Source organism: Magallana gigas, chromosome 8 (genome assembly GCF_963853765.1).
Source record: "Magallana gigas chromosome 8, xbMagGiga1.1, whole genome shotgun sequence".
Taxonomy (NCBI): Eukaryota; Metazoa; Mollusca; class Bivalvia; order Ostreida; family Ostreidae; genus Magallana; species Magallana gigas.
In genome coordinates, this window is record NC_088860.1 from 28,771,125 (window position 1) to 28,794,153 (window position 23,029).

At 34.7% G+C, this 23,029-nt stretch overlaps 3 protein-coding genes across 10 annotated transcripts in view; 2 read left to right on the forward strand and 1 right to left on the reverse strand.

Annotated features, from left to right (window-relative positions):
* LOC105331626 (uncharacterized) overlaps nucleotides 1–23,029 on the forward strand; it is a gene marked incomplete in the record, with an annotated part of 138,533 nt that overhangs the window by 81,307 nt on the left and 34,197 nt on the right.
* Nucleotides 1–23,029, reverse strand: part of LOC105348138 (uncharacterized) — a 94,269-nt gene that overhangs the window by 62,279 nt on the left and 8,961 nt on the right. For 3 of the 8 annotated variants that reach the window (XR_010708707.1, XM_034461257.2, XM_066069651.1), the window contains exons 1-3: nucleotides 9,226–9,646; nucleotides 7,665–8,781; nucleotides 3,702–3,761 (exon numbers count right to left, since the gene is read on the reverse strand). Coding sequence is in view for 4 of the 8 variants with exons in the window: in XM_034461257.2 (XP_034317148.2) it covers nucleotides 3,751–3,761; nucleotides 7,665–8,781; nucleotides 9,226–9,432 (1,335 nt within the window). In the remaining 4 variants the exon portion in view is untranslated. Of the gene's footprint in view, nucleotides 1–2,287; nucleotides 2,400–2,424; nucleotides 2,507–3,701; nucleotides 3,762–7,664; nucleotides 8,782–8,983; nucleotides 8,999–9,225; nucleotides 9,647–23,029 lie in introns of those variants that run through there. The other 5 variants (XR_010708708.1, XR_010708710.1, XR_010708709.1 and 2 more) reach the window with 5 other exon arrangements.
* LOC117686390 (uncharacterized protein DDB_G0286299) lies at nucleotides 9,582–12,952 on the forward strand. The gene is made up of 4 exons (XM_034461246.2): nucleotides 9,582–9,906; nucleotides 11,489–12,313; nucleotides 12,552–12,655; nucleotides 12,782–12,952. The coding sequence occupies exons 1-4, from the start codon at nucleotides 9,729–9,731 to the stop codon at nucleotides 12,950–12,952; spliced, it is 1,278 nt and encodes a 425-aa protein (XP_034317137.2). The 5' UTR covers nucleotides 9,582–9,728.

Consider the following 23,029-nt stretch of genomic DNA (forward strand, 5'->3'; position numbering starts at 1 on the left):
GAACATAACACTGTTAAATTTCCAAAAAAAATAATTTTATAAACCTATATATATTTGTAATGCATCGTCAATCTTAAAACGGATTTCAGATTTAAATTAAGCTTCATAAGCTCTTATTTTTGCTATTATGATTAATAGCAAATTAGGGTGATTTCTCCATGCATCGGATACCTTTGGATTTTTCCCTTTGTTCACGCATCAAATATCTTCCAAATATAAATAAAACTTGTTTTAAAAGTTACATGTTTCCCCCTTGCTTAATTATTGGAGAAAAAATTGTGAAATTGTAAAAAATGTAGAAAATAAAGCAAATTATTGAAGTGTTGAACTATTTCACCATGGAACGGACAATATTTACCAAGCATCGGACAGCTATAGCAGTACAGTAGAGATTAAAAATAACAAGATTTTCTGGTTTTAATGCAAAAATACAAAGGTTCGGAAAAATTAATTTATTCAAATGCTAATCAGATTTCTTTTAATGTAAATCCTCAAATCTACATATAGGAATTTAGACTATTGCTTCTGTTTAAAGGAATATTTATCATAAGGGGTTCTTTATTGTGCCAGCTACTACAGGAATTTCAAGTATAATAAAAAGACTGTGTCCGTAAAACTCGATTTTTAAATGGTCCGAGGAAAATGTTTGTATCAATTATTTTTCAAATTTTTATTTAACTTCACATTAAAAGTATATCACAAGGAATGGGCACATAATCTCCATATTATTAGAAGAAATCATGCAGTGAAAACTGTCCGATGCATGGTTAATTTGTGTCCGATCCATGGTGAAATGAACATGTGGTGCAAAAATGACCTCGACATTAATTGTTCAAATTTCTTGAACTTATTTTAATCAAATTTTGTTTCAAAATTTACTTATTTCTAATTATTTTATGCAGAGAGTGCATTTTCACTAATTCACAATCAAACGCACAACATTCAAATAATGCTTTAGTGTAAAATCTTAGTAAGTAAATTTTCAATAATGGTGTAATTAACGTCATTTTACGATGCCTATATTGCTATTTCCTTGACAATGTGACTGTCAAATTCTTAATAATGATTAAGTTCATTTGTTCTAATTCAGGAATATACGAAACAACACATGAGCGCATGCACATTTATTTGTATATTTATAAACAAAGCTGTCCGATCCAAGGTATATGTGTCCGATGCATGGTTAATTCACCCTATAGCTTAAAAAAGTTATTACAAAAAGACTTTGTTTCCCTCCCGGCTCCTAATTTTGAGAGGTCAGTCCCTTTTTCTTGATATCAAATGAAAGGTCTCGCAAATATAAACATTTTTTGTTCAACAAGTGTTCACGAATTGTTAGCCGTTCTATAGATATCTGAACAACTGTGTTTTAGGGACCGACCCTTCAACCCCTCTTGGGGCCACAAACAAACAAATTTAAGGTATCATATTGTTAACAACATTATTCTGAGCAACTTTTCTTCTACATTGCTTCTCAAAATATTTCTCCTTTTCTAGATATTAATGATTAAAGTTTTGGACTTCTGGCCCCTTGAAACCCCTATTTCGTATCATATGACTTAGGTATGTTACTGTATAGATAAACAGCTGTACAATGAACATTTTTGCTTCTTTAATTGATAACAAATAAGTGTTCATTAAAGAGATATTGCCAAAAAAATTTAGAGCCCCTTATTTGAGGAGAAAGGCCCTTTTTCTTGATATCAAATGAAAGCCCGTGAAAATTGAAACAACTTTTGCATTACATGTTTTAACAAAATATTTACAGGTTTAAAAATATTTCAGAAAATGTGCAAAGATTTTGTGAAAAAAAATTGGTGCCAATTTTCGACCTCAGGCGAGCTTCAACGCCTTGCGTAATATCCATACTTTCAAACAATGCGGTACATCTACTGACTTTCATCTACTATCCTTGAAAACTTCAACTTTCTATCGGGAATAGTTTCAGAGGAGTTGAGTGGACTTAAAATTTCATTAAATTTAAATATCTTAAAAGCGGAAGTGACGGCATCAACAAATTTAACTAAAAACATTTATCCCCTCCAATGCTCTATAAGTCCTGAATATTTGGTGCAAATCAGGTGAATAGTTTTCGAAAAATAAATATTTTAGCCTAAAAAAATAAAGTTGTTGAAGAAAAAAATCAATCAATCATCCTAAATAAAATGTGTTTTCAGCAAGTTAATTAGCTTAAAGCAATGGCTGTTGTTTTGCTTTTATGATGACACTTTGTTATAGTCGACCTGATGAAGTATAATACTTTGTCAAGCCGTAAGTGAATATTTACATCTATCTGAAAAATTCAAACATGTCTATGTCTTTGATCTGGGTATAGTCCACTAATGCATTTTCCATAGGCGGTAATGTTAATGTTCAGGTTCATAGCTCCAGCCCTAATTTTCGTTCAGTGAAAAGGAACGGAACCTCTTGAATGATGTTTCTCTACTGTTAAAATTGGTGTGAAGTCAGATTCGTTTTACGGCAAATGCGTCTGTATTGAAAAACTCTGAAAATGAAAGTAAATGTAGGGAATTTCACAGTTTTGGAAAGGGTGTACATCAAACAATTTCAATTCTTTCCTTCAAATGATAATTCAATATTGACACTTGCTTTTAAAATTGTAAATCATCTTTTCTGACATGTGTTAAGCAGTCTGATTTAAAATGTCCCAATAAATGTATATTCACTCTGCAAGTATAAGAACTATTTTGCTTAAAGGCAGTACATTGTTGTCCTACTGATTCTAAAAATAGTTGAAGGGATTTACCCAATATAAAACAGTCACTGTGGTTATTTACAATCTAAGCCTATATATTCACTCTAGACACTATATAGAACCAGGATTCCAAATTTTAATCGCACAAAAAAAGAATTGTTTTCAAATACCATGAAAAAGGTAAAATAGAAAAGTATAGGAATTTCCCTATCCATCAATGGATCCTATGACACCATAATGATGTCATAGTGATGAGTTGTTTTTAATTGTGTAAGTGTAATATTTATTTCAGAAGAAATGCACCATGATTTAACCCATCAGGGGGGGGGGGGGGGGGGGAGGGGGTGGTGGCCCCCCACTTTTTCTCGCAGCAACAAATTTTTTTAAAATTTACATATAAAAAAATTGAATTATCATGGAGTTGGCCCCTCACTTTTTTTGGCAGTATGTAAACAATAAGGAAAGAAGGAGTGAAATTAAAGAGTTTTGGATATGTTACGCCAGGCCCCCCCCCCCCCCCCCCCCCCCCCCCGGATTAGGATTTTTGAAGATTTTGGGAAAATCCAAATTTGCCTTTCTTTTTTTTTTGCTTGTCAAGAATTTTTGGATGAGTCTGCCCCCCCCCCCCCACTTTCAAAAACGATGCTACGTGCCTGCCCATTAATGATATGTCATGGGGAAAAGAAACTTGCTAATAAGGTCTTTTTTACTCTTGTATATGGTTACTATGGTAACAAATTCAACCAAATTATAGAAAAACATATCCAATGGAAAGAGTCTACAATTAACTAGAGTTCAAAATCTAGAAGAACAAAAAATACCCACTAAGTCTGTGTAAATGTATAATCAATATAAAGTTTCCCTATATTTAATATTCTTAATCATCTGCATGTCAAAGACTGAGTATATAGTTTTTGCAGGTTCCTTCTTTTAAACTTGAACAAGTGTAATTAAACATCATTATTAAGAAAATAATTTTACTTACATCAAGTGTGTCTCACTGTTGTGGGTCTTTGATGAAGTTCCGTTTCAATTTACATGGTATCTAAAATGAAAGGTTTTGAATTTAATTCTACATGTATCAAACACACTATCCCCAACATTTGCAATTTCATGTCAAAAGCAGCCATACGTTTAACGAGGCCGGGTCTAATTTGTTCTGCCCTAGATTTTTTAATGAAATTTTTTACATGAACCTCTACTGATATAATTATTATTTTAAGATAAAAAGATACTACATTTACCACACTGTTTGTTTAAGGGGCCATCTCAAAGTTTGTTAATTTTTAACATAGGACCCTATGGGATTTTGCTTGAAATGTATCAGTTTAGCACGTTTTTTACATTTTTTTAAAACTTCTGCCCTAGGGATTTCTTTTTATGTTCTACATATAAAATAAAAGTTATTGCTAAAAGGCATCAAATGGTTACATAAAAAAACCTTTTACCTCCTGGTTTGTTCCAGGGGTCTTATCAAAGTTGTTTTTTGTATGCCAAATTTCCCAGTTTGTCAGATATTAATGGCTATTTTTTATTTGACAGAGAAGGAAATGTCTTTAATCTTTAGAGTATTATTAAAACATTCCGACATATTGAAGTTATGAAAAATATATAACATCACATATTAAGGGTCATTAATATAAAATACATGGTTACTGTCTTGAAATATATAATTAAGCTATATATAGGCGGGTTAAGAAAACGTGACAAAGGGCTAGGCTTTCTGAACCCTCTTCACATTTTCGACCCGAGCCCAAATATAACTTATACTTCGAGACATTTATGTTTATTCCACGATATAATATCAATTTTTTCCGCATCAAACGAGCTATTTTCAACAGATTTCGCTGAATATCTGCAGTTGAAACTATCACGCCATGGCGTCAACAAAGCAAAAAGATGACGTCACAATACAAATAAAACGCTGTGCGAAAGTGTGCGTACTCGTTTTGTACTCGGCCTCGTTAAAACTCAGATAGAGAGAGAGAGGGGGAGACAGACAGACAACAAATAATTATATCATGCACAACACATTTGTATAACCTAAAGACCAACACCTCCCCTTTTTCAAACATTCAATATAAACCCTACCCAAAACAAAATATTCTATTGTTTCAACATATGAATAGAGAAATACATGTAAATATCTACGAAAAATGATTACAGATAATTTCATCCAATTTTGATTATGATAAACAAAGATAGATTTTATGGATTAAATACTACGCAGCATGGTAGGCCTTTACATGTTTAAATGTGAAAAGGTACAACATTGCACGACAGACTTATTTACACAATTTAATGCAAATCTATCATCATTGTAAATATTGCATGTCCTTAAGTGCAGTCTTCCTTTGCTCCACTTTGAAAGAAGCCAGACTGACCCCATATAAAACATGAATTAATTTTTTTACTCATTCTTTCAATATTCATAGCTACTATCATCACTCAAAATGTGTAATCCTCAAAAATTAGAAGAACACCCCAATCTTGTTTTAGTTTATTTTTTGCATGTATTTATGTTGGGCAGTTTAAAAAGGCCTTTAATCTCCCTGATGGTTTAATAATTTAAAAAAACAATCAAATTAAGCAAAGAAAAACTAAATGCTACATTATGTATAAAAGGTATTAATAACTACACTTTAAAATAAAATGTACCATAATTTAATTACAATTCAGGAAAAGGGTAACATGTTTTGATTCTGTTCCATCCAAATTCAGGGAGAAAATCAACTTTGCTATTGTTGAATACTGCGGAGAATTTAAAGAAACAGCCATCGCTCAAGGAAATGCCAAAGACAAAGAAGAAAAGTACATTAGGACTGACCCAGTTATCCTCCAAAAGGCATATGAACTTTCAAAGGAAAAGAAGACAACATCAGAAGTTATGGATATGATGGGTGAAAATGACTCCTTCCAGGCCCCCAGAAACTCTAAACAAATTCGAAACAAAAAATACAGAGAAACTTCCAAAGAATCACCATTAAAACCAGTAACCCGTACGAACATTTGAGGTGGATTCCACCTGGAAAGTAGACGGAATCCAGCTCAAATATAGGCGGAGAGTGTTCATTCCGGGCGTAAATGAGCAGGAGTCGGAAATTAATAAATTCTGTGTCAGATTTTCACCCCAAAATTTAAGAATTCCAGGTGGAAATGAGCAGTAATCTTAGCATGAAATGACGCCTCGATCTTTACGCCTGGAATTTTAGCAGAAATTATTCCTTCTCGGATTCTAACTTATGAAGTTTTCTACTGCTTGAAGCGTAAAATGGGACTTAGAATTTTTTCTTCAACAGACTAGGCGTAAAATGGACTTAGAATTTTAAGGAACTAAATAAGATCAGACACTGCATAAATATACTAGATATATTTTATTAATAGAATTTCTGTACCATATTCATTTATAATATAACCATAATAATGAAAAACATGCATTTAAAAAAATCTTAATAAAATAATAAGACATCAGATAAATCACAAAATTGCTGTCATTAAATCAATCAGAGAAAAAAACTTACTATGAAGTATCAAAATTTTTAAACCACTATGTTTTGACCCATGCATGATCAGTCTTAATCACTTTCCAATTTGTTTAGATAACGACACACATAGCACATTTGTTCATTATTATCCTGAACCTCTAGAAAAATGCATCCAGGGTCCTTGACGGCATTTCTCATGGCAACAAATTCAGTTTCATTAGTTTTCTCTACTTTAAGAATTTGACATTTGCTGTTATAAGAATTGCATTTGAGTTTTTCTAAAAAAGCCAAAACTGTACGCTGTCCGTGTATGGTAACAAGGAGAAAAAATCTTACACGCCCAAAACACAAAATATTTTCATTCATGTACATCATTGTAGAATTATCTCGTTTCATCATTCTTGCATAATCTAACCCATATATAATATGGTTATTGAAATCAATTCTTTTGAATGTAGAAAATTTTTCATGTTGAGGTACATATTCTAAAAAAGCACAGAGTTTTCTAAATTCCAAGTCAGATATATTTCTTAACTTCATTCCTCCTAGAATATACATTCCTTTCTCTATCATTTCCCCTCTTTTCAACAAGTTGGGGCACTCAATAGAATTAAATAACTTTTCCAATTCAGAACCTTCAAACATTGATGCGACTAGTTTTTGTTTTAGTTCTGGTAATTTTTGAACAAAGGAAATGCCAGTTATGATTTGATTATCAATATATTGTGTACCTTGAATCATTTTTAAAATACTTCCATTTTTATCTTCAAAAGAAAAACAGCTGTGGGTGTACAAAGGACCTAAATAACGGACACTATCAGCTAAATGAACAAGCTGATGTACATTAAGAGTCATAAAACATTTTTCATATAAAATTTCAAAATCAGCACAAAAATCAAATAACATTTTTTCTGCCTCTGAAATTTCATTTTCATTTGAACCTTGCTTTAAAAGAATAGATATAGCATTAACAAGCAGCACAAAATGTTGGAACCTTGGAATATCTAAAATACCACACAAAACTGGTGCACCAAAATACAATAAAAAATTACGATATTCTGACGCTTTCCAATATTTCAAATCATTTTCAATTGAACGAGGCAACCTTGAGATATCTAACGTTGGTTTCAATTTATTTAATCTAACATCAACTTCTTTGACCTTCTTGTAAATACTAAATTGCTTTGAATTAAATTCAGGAGCAAACCACAAACGCAACAATAATTTTTGGACTCCTAACAGAACCCCATGCATGTAATCAATGGCTATGCCATTTACAATGTCAAATTTGGGGAAAAAAGTCAACCAAGATGGCCCTTTAACACCATTGACAGTGTAATTTGATGTCCTTTTTTCCAAGTTGTCCATGGCTTTTTGCGCATCTCGACACACATCATGTACTGTACGTCTGGGGTCTTTTGGTTGGTCAGGTATATAAGGAAATACATGCGTATGTCCCTTACCTCTCTTTGCAGTCTCTCCTTTTTGTAAGCATTTCCAACAAGAAAAGGATCCATTATATTGGACACCATTACATAATAGACATCTAGCAGGAAGATCTGCTGTGCCAAATAGTAAATAAGCTTTGCACATAAATGTCCCGAGAGATGGTGCAAAACACTGAATTCCCTCATGCAGCCTTTTAAAACAGTCCAGAAATGGAGAAAGGTAGGTTCCCATATTAGGTTTATGGGGGCCAAACCAGAGTCCTGCTAGGATCATATGCTCTTTTAGCATTCTTAGTTTGTATGGTAATTCATTTATCACCATGAATAATGGCCATATCGACACTTTACTGCTCTTGAAGACTGGAGCTCCATCAGTGTTGAATGTAAAAGAAATATTCTCTGGTTTTGATAGAGGTCCATCGTTCTCCCAGTATGATTTGTACAGACTCCCATCATACACATCTTCATATATTCCATCTCTGCTCTGTCTTCGAAAACGATGTTGCAGTTTTTCATAAAAACCAGTCTGTGCATATAAGATTTTTAGTTGACTCTCTACTGGCATCTCCAAAAAGTACATAACTTCATTGTCATTTAGTTCTTTCTCGCAGCCACTGTATGGACACTTAAGTTCTGCTGATGATTTTAAATAGCCTAAACAATGTGGGCAGTAGAAATGTTTGACCAATGGATTTCTAAGATTTGTGAAAAATTTCTTGTAGTCATACAAACTGGTGCAAAGTGTGTGGCCTTTAGGTAGTACATACGAAAATATGTTCAATAACTGGAGTATTCCATCACTGCTTAAGCTGTGTTTCATGGTGAAGGATGTGAATAACAGCATAAATGTTCCTAGTGAAATTGGAGCTTCGGGGTACAGGGGTTGGTCTTCATCTTCATCATTTTTTTCTCTTTCACCAACAAAACATTCATCGTCAAAGTGTAGTTCTGCATCTGAGTTAAACATTGATTCCATGGTGTCCTCAAAATCCAACTCGTCTAAATCAGAATCAGAATCATTCAAATCATTGCCCACTTCTGCTTGGGGTGGTATTTCCTCAAAGTCTTCTTCATTATTGCGTGGCACCTGGTTGCAAATAACTGTTTCTTCTGTATATTCTGGCAAAACCTGCTAAAAGTCGAGAGAATATCGCGTTAGTGAATGCACCAGAGACATAAATAACAGCACGTCAAATTTAGTACCTAAAAATATCCTACTTTTCTTATGATTAAAGATTTTGTAACAACTGTAAATTGAGTATTGAATGATAATAAAGATGTACACTAACTGATCATCAAAAGTTTCTTAGTAATCAACTGTTAATAACACTTACAGGTTTCACCAATTTCAAAAACTATGAAAACATAATCGCTGTGATATTCGACACCGGATACAGATTTCGGTAAACAAGTGTTAAACTCTTATCGCGATTAAATCCGGATTGTTATATTATGCACTTAAACAGAAAAATGCATGCATCACTTGCAATTACAAATAATTGATAGATAAAGAAATAAATTTTTAAAAAAGCCGATATCACGTTAAATAAATGAAAACAAGAAAAAAAAACCATACCAAATGTTCTTTGTTGAGTTTCATTTCTTTAGATTTCGATGTTGATGGGAAATCCACATTTTCGATGTTGAGGCATTCTTCAGATGTATCCAATTTAAGATTTCCTTCGTAGGTTGTTACCGATGGTAAACATTTTTCAATAGCGTCATCAGTTAATAGGTCTTTTTTATAAGGACCTAGTTTTCTTTTCCTTTTCGAACCATCCATGTTTATTTTCCGTGTACAGTTTATAAGTCTTATCTTCGTTATGATCAGGTTTCTGAAAAGCTTGGAGGAAATTTTCGGGAGGGTGAAAATGGGGGCCACAGATAATGCGGAGGGGTTTTGTTATTGTTTTATCGGCAGAGAAACCTGTGAGCGCCCCGTCATCCACAGCATGGGTCAGCGTGTTATTTGATACATGCACTGTCCAGCATGCGCACTTCGTTATCAGTTCAAATGAACGCCCGACTGTTCCTCAGTTTTTACTTGTAACTCATTAACTTACATGTAACTCGGATAAAATGTTTGCGTGTATATTCTTCAACGAAGATGCCAGTCTTAGTGTTGTTGGGAAAAACAACAAGAGTTTAAAACTTGTAAGTGACGACTGGGAACCACGAGGAAAGGTTGAAATGTACTGGCCAGGAAAAGTCGCGGGACAACGATCCCTTTATCATGGAACCATAATCAAAGTTGGGGGTAAGTCAAAATGAATACTTTTATTAAAGATATTAGAGAACATGTAACGATTGTAGTTTGTTGAACATATATTAATTTATTATTTTACGCAGCTACACGGATATAGTTCAGGAACGTATCAGTATTAATTTAATGTACCTATTAATGTTATTCATCTTGAACATTCGAATAAAATACATGGCAACAGAAGTTATTTAGAATTAATAAAAAAACTTATTTAGAATTGTACATAATAGAAATTTCCAAAGCGCATTTTATTAGTATGAACAAATTATGAATCCCGTATCAGATTTTAATTTCGAACTCTCGAATCCGCCGCCCAAAATTCTAGTCACGTGACATTGTAACACCGGAAGTTAATGTAGGATGAAACAATAATGTTTTTTAAAATGGTTTCTTTAATAAATGCACAAGTAAATCCACAGGGTAGAATAGATGTTAGTTTGTTTTTACAAATTTTTGCAAATTATTTAAGATTTTATTAAACATGTTAAGTAAACATGACATTTTGGCGATTAATCATTTCTGCCCCCCCCCCCCCCCCCCAAAAAACAAGTTTTTTGTTACGGTTTCGAATACTATAGGTTTTATTGTACTGAGTGATGAACACTGATTGTGATTTTGTTTGAAAACTAACCTGTGCATATGCACTGATGTTTTTATAAACAATTTAACAATAGTATTAGATAAGGAAACCACAGATACGTGTGTGTGGGGGGGGGGGGGGTGTTACAGGTACGTAGCACGGTAGGAGATTGCACGGCAGGAGTTATGATTTTTAACTACCCCCATGGGCAGATCTGTAGCCATGTGTTTGCAACAGTCCACCCACTTAAAACTACAATGACACATGCCATGCACAATGAAAACAATAAACATTATGTTTTATCTAGAACATAAACCGACCCTTTCTCTATAAATACTGGTAGATTAGACTCCCCGCTGTCTAATCCTCTGAACTCAACCATTGCTTTTATGATTATGAATTACAAATGTCATAATATACATGGGGGTAAACATCGATAACCCCCCCCCCCCCCCACGCACACACTAACGTTAGTTACTTGACAGGGGGGTGTCTCATGTAGGAAAATATTACCATATTTTTAAGTAAATATAAGTAGTGTATTTAATTTGTAAATCTTTATGAATACATAAGTATATTATGTTTTTTATTTCAAAACTTGGGCTAGTATACCTAAGGCTCCAACTTCTCAAAAATTCAATCTTTTCAAGGTAAATTTAGGAACAATTATGTTTGCTGCGATTAAAAGGGGGGGGGGGCTGAACACTGAACACTCTATGGTGCTATGTGCCTAATGGTTGGGTCTAACTTTGCAAAAAAAAGTGGGGGGGGGGGGGGGTAACCCCCCCCTCTTCCGATGCCTATGCCTTAATACATTAACCAACCAATAATCCCCGCTAATTTTCATGCCTCGATCTAGAATAATAAACAAAATGAAGGCTGTCGTCATCTCTCTAAACTTAATATCAATTTAACTCATAGGTATTACTGGTATATCATAATTTTGCACTTTTTTTTTTTTTATAAAAAGTTAACAGCAAGCCTTTTGTTTTTCAGACGAAGAAAATTTGAACAAATTTGCAACACTTGCTTATTCAAAAATCTTGAAAAAGCAGAAGGGGCTAAATGATGTTCCAGAGGAGCTGTTTTCTTTTGAAATGAGTTCAGACGAAAGTTTCGAAAAAAGACATAGGTGTAAAACTAAAAAGATGCAGGAGTCAGAGGAGCAAGAGGACACGCTGAGTCCCAAAAAGAAGAAGAAGAAAGATGATGGAAAAAAGGAAGGTTCCAAGGAAAACAAAGATGAAGAGAAGGAAAAGAAGAAGGAAAATTCATCAAAAAAACAGCCAGAAAAACAAAAAAAAGTGTCCAAAAAACTGGAAGCTCTGCCTGAAGGATTAAGGACCTTGCAGAACAAATATTGCAGCGATCTCTTTGGTCAATTTTCTACATCTGTCCCAGCAACCTTGCCAGAAACTGACGGCATATTTTCTGTCTCCAACTTTAACTTGATTGACCCAGAGAGTACCCTTTCAGAGCCAGCCTTACCAGTGTTAAAGCCCACTGCATCCAAGACACCTGTTGACCCAAAGAGTACCAATTCAGAGCCTGCCTTACCAGTGTTAAAGCCCACTGCATCCAAGACACCTGTTGACCCAGAGAGTACCCCTTCAGAGCTGGCCTTACCAGTGTTAAAGCCCACTGCATCCAAGACATCTGTTGAAAAAAGGTCCGTACCATTGTCAACATCTGCATCATCTCTAACCATGACAGATACATGGGAGGTCTGCATGAATGCAGTTAATGCAACAGCTACATCAGACCATGAATCAATGCAGTCACTAACGAGGCCTAACATCTCAGCTTTTTCTCAAGTGCCTAGTAAGTCATACATAGAAAAAATGTTTTATTTTATAATTTTACAGTCCTCTATTTAAAAGTAAATTATTTTAACTTGATACTACCGGTACTCTGATTTAATTCATTCATGTATTGAAACTTATAAATCTTTTTAAATTAAAAATTTTGGAGCAAAAATATATGCATCAATTCTGGTAGAGTATGTTATTAGATTCTCTGTAACATATACTACGATTTATAACTAAGCTCATTGTTTCAGTTCCATCTGGTGAGGTACTGCAGGTCCTGGAGGGACTAATGAAACCAGAAGTCCAGCTTTACATTAGAGACTTAGTCCACTTTGTAAAGCAAAATAAACCACAGGTATGTATTGAATCAGATATAATAGGAAATGCACTGTCAGATTGATACTTAAGTTAACACAGAGTGTTTATTTTTAGTGTTAACATAGAATGTTTAAACTTTACAATATACTTATTTTTTATGTAGAACTCATTTGAGAACACCAGTGGTGACCAGCAGAGTTGGGAGCAGACTGGACATCACCATGACTTCACCGCACCTTACAGACAAATTGAGTCTCATTACAGCAATCCTGGGGTATCACTTGTTACTAATTTTTATTATTGGGGTTCTTATGAGTATCCTTGGGGTTCCTAGGGGTATCCTTTGGATACTTGGAGGTGACCCTTGGATTCCAGTGAGATCCCTTCGGTATTAATAGCTATTAATTTCTATCATTGGGGGTACCTTGGGGTGAGCCTTGGATTTGAATGAGACCCCTGGATTTTCAGTGGTTAATAATTTCTATCATTGGGGTTCGTAGGGGTATCCTAGGGTTTCCTTGGGGTGTCCTTGGGGTACTAAGAGGTGATCCGTGAACTCAAATGAGACCCCTTGGGTATTAATAGTCATTAATTTCTATCATTGGGGTTCCTTGGGGTTCCTTGGGGTTAAATGACTCACCCCCGCCTGTATAATAAAATTTTCCGGCTGAGATTTCCGTCTTTAATTCCCCCATATTCTCCCCTAGGAGCTTGATTAGCCTAGTACCCGAGGCCTTCCGAGTGCACTCGGAAGGCCTCGGGTACTAGGCTAGAGCTAGTTAATATCAAAATCCTTATTGTTTATGTGTTTGAAAATATGGCATCAAAATAGTAACACGTCAATGACCCAGATCAACGGAGTCTTGGTAAAATGGGTAGGCAAACCCGGTCCGGGGCAAAATAAAAGCCGGGGCAGATCAATATTTTTCAATTTTCTTTGTGAACAATCAACCAATCTCAATGAAATTTTCAGGATATGTCACCAATCAGTATAACTGTATTCGCTCTAAATATTTCTGCAAAACAATGAGTATTTAGAAATTTATCGACGATTGTTGATTTCCAAGTTGGTAAAATGGGTAGGCAAACCCGGGTCGACATTTTACGGTTTTGTGGACTTATTTAAGAAAAAAATGAACATTTTACGTTCCGTAATAGCTGCGTGTCTATGTTATTCCACATGGATATTATTTATGTTATATTAATGTTACTTTTCATTACAATAATTCACATAATTAGAGAATAAAGATTACAGATACTGTGCCTTAATCTTAATATTAATGCTTGTAAGATATTGGTTTTTTTAGGTAAATTGAGTCTGGGCCCTGGTTGGGCGTCGTGGTTATCCCGATAAGAACAGTACTTGCTTACAAAAATTAAAAATAAACATAAAAAAACAATAAACAAATCAAAGGCCGGAACGGCCACAAAGGCGTCGAACTGACTTTTTCTTTAATATAGAATATCAATAATTTGAATTTCTGTTAATTTAATAGTCGTATATCAAATAATTTTAGACATAGAATAGAGAAGTATATGAATTTTGTTTTGTGCTGCTTTAAAAACAAAAATAAGTTTATTTTCATATAAAATAGGTATAGGTGCTTTTACAATTCAATAACTCATTATGTTTACAAAATTCGAAGAAATTTCAAAGTTTAAAAATAAATTATTTTCTTTAAACAATTTTCACAGGTTCATGATTCGAATACATTAACAGTATGTCCCTAATTATAATAATAAAGCATACTTTTATTTATTTCAATTCCCGTTTGAAACAAGATTCCCTATGGTACTATACTGTTGTTTACAAACAAATCCACAACACGTGCTATCTAAAATGCTCGACCAGATCAACTGAATTATCGTGTTTATTTTTAGCAGTAAAATCACTAGATACATTATCGCTTACATTTATTTTGGAGACCGTGCCCGATAACAAATAAATTTACATCGCAAATTTTATTTCTATCGGGCACACTCTCCAATTAAAATGTAAGCGATAAACTAAAATAATATTTAGTGAATGTTTACACCTGATTGTATTCATCCGCCATTTCTTGATTAAGCAAATTTATACTTATGCAATGAGTTGTCAATAACCAGGTAGGCAAAGTTGGTTTTTTTGTACACAATTTAGTTTGATAAATGGAATAAAAATCTTGAAATACATTTAATACTTTAAAGAACTTATTTCTTATACGCATTTAAAAGGCGGTGCAGCGCGTGAATTTGGACGATTGCCAATCCAGACAATCGCTAGAAGGCTGTCGAGCATTAGCTCAACGTCTTAAAAAATTAACTACAAAACAAGAGGCCCATGGGCCACATCGCTCACCTGAGGAACAATAGGTATGATAAAATCAGCTTAATGGAGTCATAATACAAACAATCTTGACAATGTTCAATAATACATGTAGATCCTGTATAAATAAAATCCATTTTTTCCCCCTGGATTTTCTTATGTTTATAATCATTAGTCCCTTTTCTGACAGGATGATTTTATAGTCATTTCACATGTTGAGTATTGCAGTCCTCAAAAAGGTCCTTTACAATTGTTTATATATGGGATATTAAGCAACATCAAACTCTGAACCTTCTTGTGAGGCCGAAGAATTGTCCTGCAGCCAAAGTCTTAACAATAATAAAGAATCATCTGGCTGATTAGTTTCTGAGAAGAAGATTTTAAAAGATTTACTCTATATATTCCAATGTAAAACTTTAACACCCCCCCCCCCCTCAATGTGGCCTCACCCTACCCCCAGGGATCATGTTTTCACAACTTTCAATCTACACTATCTGAGGATGCTTCCACACAAGTTTCAGCTTTCCTGGCTGATTAGTTTCTGAGAAGAAGATTTTTAAAGATTTACTCTATATATTCCTATGTAAAACTTTGACCCCCCATTGTGGCCCCACCCTACCCCTGGGGGTCATGATTTTCACAACTTTGAATCTACACTACCTGAGGATGCTTCCACACAAGTTTCAGCTTTCCTGGCTGATTAGTTTCTAAGAAGAAGATTTTTAAAGATTTACTTTATATATTCCTATGTAAAACTTCGACCCCCCATTGTGCCCCACCCTACCCCCAGGGATCATGAATTTCACAACTTTGAATCTACACTAACTGAGGATGCTTCCACACAAGTTTCAGCTTTCCTGGCTGATTAGTTCCTGAGAAGAAGATTTTTAAAGATTTACTCTATATATTCCTATGTAAAACTTTGACCCCCCATTGTGGCCCCACCCTACCCCCGGGGGTCATGAATTTCACAACTTTGAATCTACACTACCTGAGGATGCTTCCACACAAGTTTCAGCATTCCTGGCTTTCTGGTTCTTGAGAAGAAGATTTTTGAAAATTTCTCGAAATTTTTCATTAATTTCTAATTATCTCCCCTTAAAAACGAGTGTGGCCCTTCAATTTCACAATTTTGAATCCCCATTGCCTAAGGATGATTTGTGCCAAGTTTGGTTGAAATTGGCCCAGTAGTTCTTGAGAAGATGTTGAAAATGTGAAAAGTTTACAGACAGACGGACGACAGACAAAATGTGATCAGAATAGCTCACTTGAGCTTTCAGCTCAGGTGAGCTAAAAAGCCAATTAGCATGCTTATTTGTTTATATTATCACAGCTCTTTAAAATAATTACAGTAGTGCTATATAATATTTAAAAAACTAAAATTAAAAAAAAATAGTGCTTTTAATGAAATCTTTAAATATTTATTAAAGGTTAAAACTAATGTGTAACACCAAAACATTACTCACCTTTTCAATTTAATAAATTAGGCTCTAATGAGGATACCTCCTATTCGTTAGAGCTGTGTTTATGATAGCTAACATCCTCATAATTTCGGAATTTTTGAGTTTGTCTAGCAGTAGACATTTCATAAAACTTATACTTTTAGATGGCCTTAGAAGCAGCAAAAGTACCTTCAAAAATGATTATTTTCGTTTTCGGCCAGGGGGCTTTGCCCCCCTGGTCCCCCTACCAGGGCTCTGCCCTGGACCCGCTCGGGGCCTGAGGCAGTCCCCAGACCCCTCGCCGAGATAAGGTTGCCTGCAGTTCCAAATTTTTTTCCTTCTATTCAAAAACTTATTGAAAACACTGTATAAACAAGAGGCCCAGGGGCCACATCGCCCACCTGAGCAACAATTGCCTTAATTCTGATCAAATTAGCATTACAGTATCAAAATATCTTAAATATCGCCCTACCTCTGGACTATTATTTAAATAAAATTGAATCTATACGATCTGGGGATGCTTCTATTCAAATTTCGGCTTTCCTGGCCAAATAGTTTTTGAGAAGAAGATTTTCCCTCATTGTGGCCCCCCTACCCCCAGGGACCATGATTTGAACAAACTTGAATCTACATTCTCTGAGGATGGTTACACACAAATTTGAGCTTTCTTGGCCAAATAGTTTTTAAAAGAAATTTTTTTAAAGATTTTCTCTATATATTCCTGTATAAAAATTTATCCCCCAATTGTGGCCCCTCCCTACCCCCGGGGACCATGATTTGAACAAACTTGAATCTACACTATCTGAGGATGCTTCCACTCAAATTTGAGCTTCCCTGGCCTAATAGTTTTTGAGAAGAAGATTTTTAAATATTTTCTCTATCTATTCCTATGTAAAACTTCATCCCCCAATTGTGGCCCTACCCTATCCCCAAGGACCATGATTTGAACAAACTTAAATCTACACTACCTGAGGATGCTTCCACTCAAATTTGAGCTTTTCTGGCCTAGTAGTTTTTGAGAAGAAGATTTTTAAAGATTTTCTCTTTATATTCCTATGTAAAATATGATCCCCCTATTGTGGCCCCACCCTACCCCCGGTGACCATGATTTGAACAAACTTGAATCTACGCTATCTGAGGATGCTTCCACTCAAATTTGAGCTTTTCTGGCCTAGTAGTTTTTGAGAAGAAGATTTTTAAAGATTTTCTCTATATATTCCTGTGTAAAACTTGATCCCCCAATTGTGGCCCCACCCTGCCCCCGGGGACCATGATTTGAACAAACTTGAATCTGCACTATCTGAGGATGCTCCCAATTTAATTTGAGCTTTTCTGGCCTGATAGTTTTTTAGAAGAAGATTTTTAAAGATTTTCTCTATATATTCCTATGTAAAACTTGATCCCCCTCTTGTGGCCCCTCCCTACCCCGAGGACCATGATCTGAACAAACTTGAATCTACACTACCTGAGGATGCCTCCACACAAGTTTAAGCTTTTCAGGCTGAATAGTTTTTGAGAAGAAGATTTTTGAAAAATACCAACAAATTTTCAATAATTCTCAATTATCTCCCCTTTAAAGAGGGCGTGGCCCTTCATTTGAACAAACTTGAATCCCCTTTACCTAGTGGTGCTTTGTGCCAAATTTGGTTGAAATCTGCCCAGTGGTTCTTGAGAAGAAGATGAAAATGTGAAAAGTTTACAACGACAACTACGACAACGACAGACAACGGACAAATTGTGATCAGAAAAGCTCACTTGAGCCTTTGGCTCAGGTGACCTAAAAATAGATTAAATTTTACATTAAAACAAATAAGATACCTTTTTTTAAATTATAATTTATTTATTTTTTCTTTGCATTTGACATATAGTAATTACACATAAACCTTTTGGAAATTTTACATCTTCATTAACAAATTTGTAATACACACTGTGAATAAATTTTTTTTCCTTCTCATTATTATACACACATGTTCCCAGTTTTAAAAATAATTTTTTTAAAAAATATTAATTTTTAAAAAATCCAATTATTTAGTTTTTGGTTCAGGAGACTGTACATAAAGCAAGGAAAAAAATTCCCAATTTCTATCAAAATGTCACATGAAGATCATGTGTCAAACTTTGATTTGAAAGAGCAACTTACTGAAGTACTTGGTCAGATGAAAAATTTGATGCATGAATGAGTAGGTTGGAACAGGATCATAAGAATTTAAGGCCTTTTGTGGAAATGACGCTGAATATTTATTGTTGTATTTGTATATCGAATAAATGGTTTCCACAAGTACAGCTTGGTGATCTATAATCATATACAATTAAAATATTACTAAAACACTCTCATTCTCTACATTCACTCATTAAATTTATCTTTAGTTAAATAATATTTAAATTACACATATTAGTCGGGTTGACATGCTATCTTACGACATATGTACAGATTCCTGACACGTGATGCTAGTGCAGCTGTATCAAGTGGTGAAAGAGCAGTTGATGATAGAGTTTTAGAGTTCCTTTTACAAGCTGATGCACAAGAAATGTTTTATGACTTGAGAAACAAGAGGCCCAGGGGCCACATCGCTCACCTGAGCAACAATTGCCTTAATTCTGATCAAATTAGCATTACAGTATCAAAATATCTTGACAACTAAGTACAGTAGATCTTGCTAAAAAAATTGAAAATCTGCCAATTTTTATCCACCTCTTTCTTTTGGTAAATACCAAGCCCCTTTTCTTGTTGTACCTGTAAGATGATTTTTCTCTTTTCCTATATACCCCCCCCCCCCCATTTTGTTGCCCCACTTTTCTCTAGGGTATCATGGTTTCACCAAACTTATATCTGCATAACCTGTGCTTTCACACTAAGTACTGAGTTTTGGACCGAAAAACTTTCCCAGAATATTTTTAAAGATGTTCTCTATATATGTAAAAATTCAGACTGCCATCACGGCCCCGCCCTACCACTAGGGACTCTGATTTTGAATTTACAATACCCGAGGATGCCTCTACACAAGTTAAAGCTTTTCTGGCCAAATGGTCTTTAAAAAGAAGATTTTTAAAGATTTTCTCTATATATACCTATGTAAAAATTCATCCCCCACTGTGGCCTCACCATACCACTGGACTATTATTTTAACAAACTTGAATCTATACGATTTGGAAATGCTTCCACTCAGATTTGGGCTTTCCTGGCCTAATAGTTTTGAGAAGAAGATTTTTTTAGAGATTTTCTCTATGTATAAAAATATATCCCCCATTGTGGCCCCGCCCTACCCTCAGGGACAGTGATTTGAATAAACTTGAATCTACATTATCTGAGGATGGTTACCCGCCAATTTGAGCTTTCTTGGTCATATAGTTTTTGAGAAGAAGATTTTTAAAGATTTTCTCTATATATTCCTATGTAAAACTTGATCCCCCAATTGTGGCCCAGGGACCATGATTTGAACAAACTTGAATCTACACTACCTGAGGATGCTTCCATTCAAATTTGAGCTTTCTGGCCTAATAGTTTTTGAGAAGAAGATTTTCTCTATATATTCCTATGTAAAACTTGATCCCCCCGTTGTGGCCCCGCCCTACCCCAAGGGACTATGATTTGAACAAACTTGAATCTACACTACCTGAGGATGCTTCCATTTTAATTTGATCTTTTCTGGCCTAATTGTTTTTGAGAAGAAGATTTTTATAGATTTTCTCTATATATTCCAATGTAAAACTTGATCCCCCCATTTTTGCCCCACCCTACCCCCGGGCACCATGATTTGAATGAGCTTGAATCTACACTACCTGAAGATGATTCCATTATAATTTGAGCTTTTCTGGCCTAATAGTTTTTGAGAAGAAGATTTTTAAAGATTTTCTCTATATATTGCTATGTAAAAATTCATCCCCCTATTGTGGCCCCACCCTACCCCCCGTGGGCCATGATTTGAACGAACTTGAATCTACACTATCTGAGGATGCTTCCACTCAAATTTGAGCTTTCCTGGCCTAATAGTTTTTGAGAAGAAGATTTTTAAAGATTTCTTTATATATTCCTATGTAAAACTTAATCCCCCAATTGTGGCCCCACCCTACCCCCGGGGACCATGATTTGAACAAATTTGAATCTACACTACCTGTGGATGCTCCCATTTTAATTTGAGCTTTTCTGGCCCAATAGTTTTTGAGAAGAAGATTTTTAAAGATTTTCTCTATATATTGCTATTTAAAAATTCATCCCCCCACTGTGGCCTCACCCTACCCCCGGGGACCATGATTTGAACAATTTTGAATCTACACTTCCTGAGGATGCTTCCATTTAAATTTGAGCTTTTCTGGCCTAATAGTTTTTGAGAAGAAGATTTTTAAAGATTTTCTCTATATATTCCTATGTAAAACTTGATCCCCTTCTTGTGGCCCCTCCCTACCCCCGGGGACCATGATTTGAACAAACTTGAATCTACACTACCTGAGGATGCCTCCACACAAGTTTTAGCTTTTCAGGCCAAATAGTTTTTGAGAAGAAGATTTTTGAAAAATACCAACAAATTTTCAATAATTCTCAATTATCTCCCCTTTAAAGAGGGCGTGGCCCTTCATTTGAACAAACTTGAATCCCCTTCACCTAGTGGTGCTTTGTGCCAAATTTAGTTGAAATCTGCCCTGTGGTTCTTGAGAAGAAGATGAAAATGTGAAAAGCTAACGACGACGACAACGACTACGACAACGACTACGACAACGACAACGACAGACAACAGACAAATTGTGATCAGAAAAGCTCACTTGAGTCTTTGGCTCAGGTGAGCTAAAAATAATGGCAGACCCAAAGATGCATCATTGGACCCATTCTGGAATGCCCTAGACGTCTATTTAGATGAGGTATCTGTTGTTCAAGAGAGGCGTCACTCTGATAAAATGTACATTGCCCTTAGCCATTAGCTGCCAGGATTTGAGAGAAACTATAGCTGCAAGGCTGCCTGCAGGATCAAATATACCATCCCGGTCATGGTTATCACTGAATTTTTGGCCCTCCAACGCTTTTGTGAGATCAGCAGTATGCTACACAAGCCGTTTTAAAGTCAAGTATGCTGTACAGCAAAGACTAACAAGAGCGAAACATCCCGATTCATCTTATGCCTTCAATCTCCATTTATTGAAGACTTGAATAAACATTACAGCATTGTCCGGCCCATTTGTTTTAACTGCATATCAAGAGGCATCCAGCCTAAAGTTCGAAATGCTTTGAAATTGAATAGAAAGTGATCATCAATCATGGAAAATAAAGTTTAAAAGAAGCCTGTGTTTTTTAACTTTTTAATATATAGTAGATTAAATGCTTTATTCAGTCAATTAAATGCTATTTGGATTATGAACTCAGTCAGGATTTCAATTTATTTTTATTTTTCCACTACCCAATGCATATTTTTGTAACCAAAAATTGTAAACCAAAAAAAACTAGAAAACTGACCAGTCAGGAAGGGCCCCGCTATGACAATTAATATACAGAAGTGAAAAAAACTTTGAATTCCATCCTCTTTATATTAACAATGATGAAAAATAAATGCCCGGCATAAGATGTAAAGAACTGAAATATATAGGATCTCATGATTTGTAGTTTGATATGGTTTTCATCCAACAATTAAAGTGTTAAACTGAGGGGTAAAAATATAAGGGTGCAGCTCATGGAATGAGAGTTAAATTTGATTACATTAAAAAAAAAATATATGAAAATTATAAGTAACAACTGTATTTTTAAAATTTCAAGATAATTCCTGAATGTCCAAAAACTTTGTATCTGCATAAAACAGAGATAACCTCATGTCTTATAAAAACAAAACTAAATTAAATGTGTATTTAAAAAAGATTTAAGCAGGTGTTTTATAAAATGCAAGCCTTCAGTGAATGCAAATACATTGTATCACCCAGGGTTGACCTCAACTTCAAAACAAACATCAGTTGCAGACAAAGGTGTTCATTAATCTTCATATGACAGATAGAGATAATCCTCTAAATTTTCTGCAGCAGGCAAGATAATTAATCCCAGGGGATTAATTGTTCTGCTCTCTCATCCTTTTCTTCTAAATTTACAATAAGATTTGTTTTTTCAGAAATGACAGAATGGGGTTATTATCTGATTACCTGATAAAAATAACAGCATTAAGCTAGGCAGAAAAAAATTAAAAAAATTATAATTAAAAAATAAAATAGTGAAAAAGGATATCTTAATATATATCTTGATTTTAGAATTCAATAAAATTATCATAAATCATTGTGTACGGTATTTTAACCAAAATAAAGTATGAATATTATATTTTAAATCCATATTTCAAAGAATGTACACAATACTACACATCATTCAAAATTGACCTTAACTTCAAAACAAAGTTCATTTGCAGACACAGGCAGTGCAGTAATTAATCTCAATGTGTCAGATAAAGATAAAGCTTAGGATTTTCTTCCTGTGGAAGGTTAATTAATCCCAAAGGACAAATATTGCACAGCCTTCCTAGTATACAATGGTAACATTCTCAGCAGTTATCTCTCTTTGCCCATTCATTCTTATGCATAGTTAAGGAATCTACCCCACCACCCCAGCTCCAAACCAGAAGACATAGAGAACCAAACTTAGCATCAATATATGTATTTCTGCCTACTGAACTGCCATACCAAATTTGAACTTGATTGGGCA

Excerpts from the sequence above, each read along its gene's own strand:
- LOC117686390 (XM_034461246.2), top strand. The coding sequence starts at position 9,729 with ATGTTTGCGTGTATATTCTTCAACGAAGATGCCAGTCTTAGTGTTGTT. Across the intron at positions 9,907-11,488 it reads AACCATAATCAAAGTTGGGG|ACGAAGAAAATTTGAACAAA; the intron begins GTAAGTCAAAAT and ends TTTGTTTTTCAG. Across the intron at positions 12,656-12,781 it reads TAAAGCAAAATAAACCACAG|AACTCATTTGAGAACACCAG; the intron begins GTATGTATTGAA and ends TTTTTTATGTAG.